Source organism: Petromyzon marinus, chromosome 5 (assembly GCF_048934315.1).
Source record: "Petromyzon marinus isolate PM22_M1 ecotype Great Lakes invasive population chromosome 5, UKy_Petmar_22M1.pri1.0, whole genome shotgun sequence".
Lineage (NCBI taxonomy): Eukaryota > Metazoa > Chordata > Hyperoartia > Petromyzontiformes > Petromyzontidae > Petromyzon > Petromyzon marinus.
The window spans coordinates 15,514,736-15,524,295 of record NC_133671.1 but is presented as its reverse complement, the minus strand read 5'-3'; the positions used below and the strand labels follow the sequence as shown (position 1 = coordinate 15,524,295).

The following is a 9,560-nucleotide window of genomic DNA, read 5'->3' as shown; positions in this document are numbered from 1 at the left end:
AAGAAGTTCAACATGCATATATACATATAGACAAAAGACTGTGATTCATTATTGTGGAAGGAAGCTGGGTTTTTACAAAAAAAATGTCCCTCGGTGCCACGCAAAGGTGGTGTGCATTGTCCCTTGGTTTGTCATATATCTAGAATGAGCGCGTTGGGTTTATTGGTTGGTTCATTTGACTTTTGTAGATGATATTGTGAGAGTCACAATGAGAGTCACTGTCCATTCAGGCAGTTCCCAGATAAGCCAATAAACAAGATATGTTTGCAGATCTTCTCCGCGATTATCCGTGAACAGACAATGTCTTTTATGCACTCCACTTCCTCCAACAGAGTGTAAATACATTTCTTACGACATCCAGAAGGCTTTTTGGGTTCAACGTTTATTTCCTTCGTTTAAATACTACATCTAAGGTAATAAATTATGGCAGAATAAGTTAACACAAAATAAATAGTCGGCATTCACAGAATCACAGTGCTGTATGGTGTGTGAAAATAAATCTTGCATTTGGCGAGGTTAGCACCACGTTCAGTTTACAAACATAATGCTTCATACTTTCGCTCAGAATGCCACAGATTTTTTATACAGGCACCACATTAAGTATACAATCTAAACGTTATCGTCAAGTTTCGATGGGTTCTGTAAGTGTATAGAAATCCGTACTGCGATAAACTCGCGCATATAGTAGCAATGCTCGCGGAAAGGGATTGGATGTACACTAACTGCATAGGCATAATAGTATTTTTTTTAAGTTAAAAATGTCGTACACTAAAAATACAAGTAGACAAAAAAAAAAGCAACGGCAGTTAGTTAAATAAATATATGGCAATAAAATACTTTAACAAAAATAAATAGGTCAACATTTGCACCAGGAATTATTGCATGTGAGTACTTCTTCTTCTGCTGCTGCTGCTGCTGCCACCGTGGGTGCGCTGGCCAGATGGATTCGACCGCCGAGTCGCAAGTGTCTCTGCGGTGTCAGCGTGCAGGTTGCTAGGTGTGTTAGTCCGTGCACAGGACACCCTTTGCAAGGACGTCCATGAAGCCAGCTGGCGGTTTGTCCAGATGACCCACCCCCTGTACTTCTCGAGGACCATGTAGGCACAGAGTTTTGTTTCGAAACCGGACATGTTCACATTGGCCGGATTGGTCGTTGGTTTGTGCGCCGGTATCGGGATGTTGCGGTTTTTCATCAGATTCTTCAGGGCTGAGATGAAGCCGTTCATCTCCTGTATTAGAGAGCCATGATTGAACAATATCATTTGTTCTCTGCCGCTTGTGTGAACCTTCCACAGTTTCACCAGGAACTTGTATGAATTCGCGGACGTGTTGCTGAAGGTGGAGGCCTCGTGGATGTTCACAGAGCTGCAGGAGTTGGCCGAATCCTCGTCAAAGTCGTTCTTTAGTCTCTGCAAGGACAGATAAGTGCCACGACTCGGTCATTATCGGTGAGCATAATCAATGGCGTGTCACTTCTGTTTGCCAGAAGCCAACGGCACGTTGAGTGTCGTGACGTCACAATGAACGAGAGTCGATTTCATTCATTTTATTTCCAAAAATATTCCACCACAGCAGATGGGTTTTTTTTAATGAAATGTATAGGGGTTTTATTTGCTCTGACAGGGCCCCGTCATATAGGGCAATACTCTTACCAATAACAGCTGGTAAACCAGCAGTAATTAACACACCTGACCGCTGACAAAACCCAGAAGGTCAAGACCAGTCCAGTGTTCATTTAAACAAATGCTGTTTAATACCTCCGATTAGCACAGTTGCCTACATAGAGTGCTTAAGAAGTTCAACACAAGTTTCTCGAAGGGCAACATCCCAATACACTGAAAATATTTTACTTTTTTACTCCGAGCTACAAAAAGCAAGACAATGTATTGCTTTGATATAATTTATTATCGCTGAAAGTTTATTTTTTAATGCTTTTTTTCGCCAGGAAGCAAAAGCCACAAAAGCATACAGTATATCAGAACTGCAGCCCTCTTGGGGTTCTTTGGGATCACTAATGCTCAAGGTTCATGAGTGCGATGGTTACGTTTTTAACGAGTGAACAAAATCAATCATATTTCGTGCAGCCTGTTTACGGGTTATATAGCGAACTTATCAAAGCCTACGGGCCAACGTGGTTAAAGTACGCTGCAACTGGACAGCTTGCATTGATGCGAGTGTTTGCTTTGCATCAAAAGATCATAAAATTAAGCCCGGCAGCATTGTTCAGCATGGCATGCATGGACGCTCACTTTCTATACAAATCCATATCTCAATAGTCAAACCTCATCTGAGGTTTTAGAGCTCAGAAGTGGAATCGTTTGAAAAGCCGCTGTTCTCTCCATCTCTACCCCTCCCAAAGACAAACCTAACACACTCAGAAATTCCTTAACTGCAGGTACACTGAACTATTCTGCTCAGGTATCATCATTAGCATCATCCACCATGATCAATCCACTGCTGGATGAAGGTCTCCTCAAGCTATCGCCGTCTCTAATTGGTCTTGTAATGCATCGTTCAATCCACCCAGGATCTGCACAGGAGCAGAATTCAATGTCTGCAGCCACTGTTTACAATGTGTAGGTGTTTTGTAAGCGTAGGTGTTCGGCGGTATTTTATGTTATTAACTGTGCCCACACCTGTTCATTCACAACTTGCCTCGCCTACGTAAAATAAGAAGACTTACTACTGCCATGTATCTCTTCTCTAAGTGGGACACGTGACAGGCAGGCCACTTTATGAACCTGACTATATCGGTCTAAAAACGTGCAGGTTATAAGGAGTTATTAACAGCAATATTCGAAACCATTTTGGGTTCATAAAAGTTTTTAGCGTTGGCTTGATAGCAGGCTATAATAGCGACACGATCTAGCCTACAGTGATGTCTAGAGTGATTCATAGCCGTGTTGATTTGCATTGCAAATGATAATTATTGTTTTAAAATTTGCAAGAAATATGCCAAATAGTGATGCGTTGACAATTCGCATATTGGCATGATTAATTCTTGATTTCGAAGGAAATTCTGATAGAAATCCAAGACGCAACTGACGATTAATCAACGTACATGTATGGAGGGTGGGTCCACGCAATCCAATTTCCGAGATCGACAGAGACTTCGACCGAATCACAGTAATTAATCTAGGCACGCAGCCCACTGATTAATAAAAAAAAAACACATTTGGTTATGTGCACACGCGCGTATTTAACAAAACAAACCCGTGAGCTCATAACGGCTGCGAACGTTCGCGAATACACGCGACACACACGTGAACACACGTGAACACACGTGCGCACGCATTTCCATTCACGCTCAAAGGCTAACAAAATGTCGCCAGAAACGAGGAAAGGCGGCGGCTGGGGGGGGGTGGTGGTTTTAGAAACGGGGGGCAACTTTTTTTAGTTTTGTTTTTGTAGTAAAAACTCGTGGCGGAGAACGCGCAAAGATCCCAGGTGGCGCCGATAGGGTGTGCTCCGGAGAACAACTCCGTGCGGTTGACATGTTATGACATCCCCGCTATCGTGCAGCAAAGTAATTCGCTCGGTGAGATGCAGGCACCTCAAGCATTGCGCCCGGCTCGACGGCCACGCGAGGGGGTGGGCGGAACGACGACACAAAAGGAACGGAGGCGGCCCGAGGTTCTCTGCCGTTCGAAGCGCCGAGAGTGAGGCTCGGATACGGTGACTCTCGCAAAACAACAAAAAAAACCACAGCGATGGGGGAGATCTCAACAAGAGCAAATGACTCGATACCTGCCTGGCTCTTTGCGCCATGGTTCACTGTTCCACGCTGCCGAGTCCAAGTGGGTCACTGGCTGATGGGTTTGTGACAGATGAGCTCCGAAACTACACTGCGCCCTATATTGTTCGAATGCCTGCCAGCGCTAAGGCCACAAAAAAAACTACAACGGAGAAAGTAATTCATCACGATTCATCTCAGCGTATCCATATGTCCGTGGCGGTTTTTTTTCGCGTTCAAAAGGAAAAACGATATAGCTGTTTTGCCGCGCTTGAAATGCTTTTTTTGCTCTGTAGCCCACAGTCATAATAATATTCATGACAACAGCTCAGCGCCAGTGTGTTTGACAAAGCGCATTTATGGTTTGACTTCTCTGAAAGGAAAAAAAAGAAAACGGCGCGATTCAAACTCGGACATAATGTTGAGCTTGAACGATTGCCAGCACGAGAGGAGGAATTCCGCCGAAGATAATCAGAGACCCCCCCTTCTCTGTTCGTGTGTTTATCAAATCGCGAGTCGCTGCAAACACGGGTCACGCGCACGTGTTTGTTTTTGTTGTCGTCGGCAACCCCCTTATCCTGTTGGTTACCATACGTACGTATAGCTAGTTACAGACCGACTAATGTTGTTATTTTATCGCTCACAATCCTCCTGCAACTTACGTTCGTGTTAAGGCAAGGGTCAAGGAAAGGGATTGTCTGCGCAAGAGAGCATTTGAGGCAGCGATCGTCTCCTCTGTACGGCCCCGAGCCAATGGTGGAAATTCCACATTCGTATGGCCGGGAAACGTGTCTAGACATGGGACAACCACTGATGACTCCAATCCCCCCACCCACCCCACCACCACAATGTGGTGCTAATTTGTATCGACCCCGGAGGGATGATGGGCCGAGTTAATCACACTCCCCTCCGCATCCAGGATTTGAATTCGCAAAACGTCCGATTGCGCGCTGATCGTTCTAGAACCGAGCCACCTCGGGCAAGAACAAATCACGTCCCTCTGTTTAAATTGCTCCTTCTAAGCGACGGAACCGTACGATTATGAATCGACTCGTCATTCTTCATTGGGCAAAAAAAAAAACCCCCACCGATCAATCGCATTGTCTACCGCTCAGGCGCAACGGGCGCAACGTGCTCACGCAGTTTCAGCAGCGTAAAGTTTAAGCTCGCGTCGGGATGAATGAACGCGCGCGTGCCACGGTGGGTCGGGGAGGATGCAACGCAAATCGATGCAACAAATACGGAGTCTCCCGCAGTCTCCGCTGCGACGAAACGCACGCGCGAACGGACGGACGGAAAATGCGTGTGCGCGTGCGTGAATGTGAGAAGCGTCCGCCGTCGCTGCGCGGTACCCACGTAGTGTTCGGTGATGTTGCTAATCCGCAATCCGATGTAGGTCATGATCTGCACCATCTTGCAGATCGGCGGTGGCGGTGGCTTGCTCGGCAACGGCACGCACAATCCCATCGGCAAGCTGATGTAGATTATGGTCAAAATCGCATAGAATCCTGTGCGGACGAGAGAAAAAAAGCGCGTGCCATTGTTACGCGAGGAGACGCGTGAGAGAGAGAGAGAAAAAAAGACGACTCGACCGGCAACACTTTATCGCGTCCGTTCGCACACGAAGCGAGCAGGCGCCGAGGATCGGCGCTATACAACTTTTTGTCGTCGTCGCCGTCGTTGCGAGAACCACGTGTAACGAGAGCAATCTGTGTGTGGCGGTGCAGCCCTTGTGTGTGTGTGTGTGTCTGTACGGAGTGTGTGTGTGTGTGTCTGTACGGAGTGTGTTAGCGAGTTGCTTCTACGTGCGGGGAAATTGACAAAGCAGCAGCAGCAGCAAGCAGCAAGGGAGAAGCGAGTGCAGAGCTCCCGAAGCAGCCAAGCGGAGGAAGAGAGCGAGTGTGGATGATGAGACGAGGAGTACAAAAACAATATATAGAGCGAAGGGCGCAAACGGGCGCTGTTATTCACCTGTGTCTGAGTGCATCCCTCTCGCAATTAAATCCCTTCCCTGTTTATGTTACACGGCCGCTGCCATAAAGTAAACAATACATACCGACTCGAATCGCGGCCACTCCATTTATATTAGACGGTTTTGGGGGAAATGCGTAGATATAATCCTTGAGAAATGTGGAAAGTCTCGTCAAGTCGCGGTTAGATCACTTTTTCCCCCCACCACCCCCCCCCCCAACATGCACCCCCTCCCACCTCTCACCCAAACGCCACCCCCTGAACCACCCACCCACCCACCCCACAGACCTCCTCCTCCACCACAAAACGCCACACACGCACACAACTTGCACTCGACATGCGTCACCTTCCGGTTGCAACGACTGCGGGGATGCCACGCCGAGCGCATTCTCCAGACGTGCGCCAGCGACCGGTGCAACGAATCGAGCCCCATCCTTAGCCGCCGCCGCCGCACGGGGCCACTATTGGGCGGTTATGTTGTTGGAGAGGGGAGGCTTGGGTGGAGGGGGTGCCCACCACACCCGTAACTGTGGGGGGGGGGGGGGGAGGAGGGGGTTGTGGGTGGGGGGTGGTGGCGTAGGCGTGGGTGGTGGGGGGCGTCGTGGAATTGGAGGAGAGAGGGGGGGGGAGGAGGATGGCATACTTTCTACGGAAATTAACAAACAAACAAAAACTTCCGCTCAAACGCGCGTTCTCCGTAACACTGACGGTGGCACTACGCAGGCACGCACTGCTAATTGTGTAATTGAGTAAATTGGCAGTCGCACGCCTGGGGTCGCCGGACGGAGCAATTATGTCACTGACCGGCTGGCGGTCCTCCCTCCCTCTCTCTCGAGATGACGACGATGCTGATGATCATCATGCTGATGAGTAATTCCAGATGCCGCCAGAGTCACGCCGCGCGTGTTTAATTGCTATGGCAACTGCGGTTTTTGTCTTCTTCTAAAGTGTGTGTCTGTGCGTGTCTCATGCGTACACAGGAGTCACAGAGCGTGACATAAGTTAAGATGCTGAGCGTGTTGAATGAAGTGCATTATGCTATGAGCAATGCATAGGTGACACCTACAGGGTTATTACGTACGCTCTTTGGACATCTAAAGCTCTATTTTCTTTTGACGCCCACTGAACAGGGCTTGTAAAGGGTGTTTAACTACAAAAGCATGACATGGCACAGGACCATTATAGGTTACAACCTGCCATTGTCATTCATGCTTTATCCACTGCTGAATGAAGGCCTCACCTCCCATCACATCGCAATGCCACAATTCGCGTCGCTCCTGCAAACGAGATGATCTCATCGCCCCATCTCCACTGTGTGCGTCTGCTCAGGCGGTGTTCTCCTCCTTTACCTGTTATTCCGTCATGAGTCTCGTCCATCGGCCATCATCATCATCATCATTCCTCATTGCAATGTGTGTCATGCCCAAGACCACTTTCCTTTGTTTTAAAATATGATTATGCATTTGAGAAATGTCAGTACTGTATATAAAGTGTATGTGGCGTTCTATTAACAAGTGGATGGCGATGATGGAATTGACAAGACGGTGGTAATGTAAACTTGGTTTGCGTAATGTGTGCCTCTGTCTAAGCAAGGCGATTTGACACAGAGAGTATGTATGTACGTTGAACTTCAAACGCACAATACATAGCAAACCGTGCTAATCGTAGAGTGACTTTCTCCAAAGGAACACGACCGAGATCAGGACGTCCACGGGGGAATTGAGAGATGATGTGTACAGTGCGAAAGATGTTCAACATACATAGGTAATGGCCGAGATAACAGACGGCTTGCATGATACAAGCGTACAGTCAGACATACAAGACGAAGGCCATTGCCTCCCATTGTTGCAGAGGCCTCCACAGTGATTGGTCGGAAGGCAAGATTGCAAGGGATTGGAGTAAAGATTTTCAAGGACTGTAAAAGGACAGTTAACAACTGTTGGTGGGGAAGGGTCAGGGTTGGCCGAAGAGAGTGGGGTGACGGAAGCTTCCAGAGAGGGGGCTTGGGAGGTATAAAAGCGGACAGCACAAGGAGAGGGGACGTAGGAGAGGTGACGGCGTTCAAGCCCTAAGAACCAAGCCTGGGCATTGTTAGTGCTGTGTCTGAGCAAAGGCTCTTAATAAGTCACATCATGTGTCGGTGTCACTTCAACTGGTGTCAGAAGTGTGGTTATTAAAGAATGTTGCACCCAAGCTGACAGAACAACCCACCGACGACATCAGATGATGAAGATGTCTTCATCCAGAACGTACCTGGCGACAACCTGGAGATCAACCTCTGGGAAGCAGGAGGGGCTGCGGCGGCGCTAGTGACGACCGAGCCGGAGCAGCCGCAGTACCCAGAGCGTCCACTCAACTGTGCGCCGCTTGGTACCCAAGGATGGGAGCGGTTGAAGGGGCGGATCGACCACCTCATGGACGTCGTCTCCCAGCTGGTGCTGCAGCTCACTGGGAGGAAGGAGAGACCGGGAGCGCTGGAGAATAGGCGGCCGGAGCAACCCGGCCGATTGTTGTGGAAGCCAGGGAGCCAGGAACTCCTGGAACAGTGGCCAGGGCACCATCGGTGGAGTTAGCCCCTCGCGCGAAAATTGGTTCGACAAACTTTGTGATAGAATACAGAACTGTCAGAAATGCAACGGAACCAACTAAGACCGTTACTCCTGCAATTCTCCAATATATTCAGCAAGGGGCATGGCATAGGTCGGACGTCTTTGACATCACATTGACATGGGAAATTCACCCCCTATTTGGTTAAATTCATACCGTATGAGCCCGGTTGAGAAAGCACATGTGGTGGACGACATGCTAGTGGCGGAGATCATTTCTCCATCTACTAGTCCTTGGGAGGCTGCTGTTGTGCTTGTTAAAAAAGCGGGTGGCAGCCTGCATTTCTGCGTCAATTTTCGCTGCCTAAATAAGATACATTGATGGATGCATATCCGCTCCCACGTATTGACGACTCGTTAGACGCATTATCAGGGGCAATTTTTTTTTCCATGCTGGACTTGCTCTCCGGATTTTTTGCAGTTTTTCCTGGATGAGGCTTCCAAACCCAAACCAGTGTTCCGTACACCTCAAAGGCTCTACCAATGTAATTGTCTCCCAATGGGTCTTCAAACAGCACCAGCCACATTCCAAACGCTGATGGAATTGGTTGTAGTGGGATTGCAATGGGATTCGTGCCTTATATATTGATGACGTCATTGTTTTTTGGTCGCATTTTTATGAACATTTGCAGCCATTGCGTGCGGTATTCTCCAGGGTACAATCAGCCAACTTAAAACTAAAACCTTCGAAATGTCATTTGATGCAAACTTCTGTGCTATATTTGGGTCATGTTGTGAGCGCTTCGGTATTACTACTGATCCTGAGAAAACCACGTGTGTGTATAATTGGTCGATCCCTACATCTGCGGGTGATGTGTGCAATTTTGTTGGGTTTACCTCATATTACCGCTGGTTCGTTCCACAATTTGCTACAATTGCAAAGCCCTTGCATGCGTTAACTGGAAAAAAAATCTAAAGTTTCACTGGGAAGAGGAGGAAAATACCATTTTAACGCGGCTCCGCCCGTAGCATGCCCCAACTTCTCCCTACCCTTCATCCTCGACACGGTTGCACTGACATGTTCGTAACGGTCCAGGAGAGGGTCGCAACCTATTGTTTCCAGAATCCTCCTGTTGTTGTGTTACTAATTGTGGGACGTGCAAAATCGAAGCAGCCAAATCATTCACACCATACATTGTTTTTTACATCTAATTGCTTATTGCCACAAGTCAGACACAAGGGCTCATTGTGAGGAGGTCACCAAGTTCTGGTGGGTAGAGTTCTTCTTTCCTTTCCAGGGCCTGTTGGTC

General features: G+C 48.1%; 1 protein-coding gene across 1 annotated transcript; it reads right to left on the bottom strand.

Moving 5' to 3' along the window:
• Positions 1–363: 363 nt before the first annotated feature.
• Positions 364–5,794, bottom strand: LOC116939124 (uncharacterized). The gene is made up of 3 exons (XM_032947116.2): positions 5,705–5,794; positions 5,090–5,241; positions 364–1,409 (listed from the first exon to the last, which is right to left on the bottom strand). Exons 1-3 carry the CDS (start codon positions 5,718–5,720, stop codon positions 876–878), a joined length of 702 nt encoding a protein of 233 aa, XP_032803007.1. The 5' UTR covers positions 5,721–5,794; the 3' UTR covers positions 364–875.
• Positions 5,795–9,560: the final 3,766 nt, after the last annotated feature.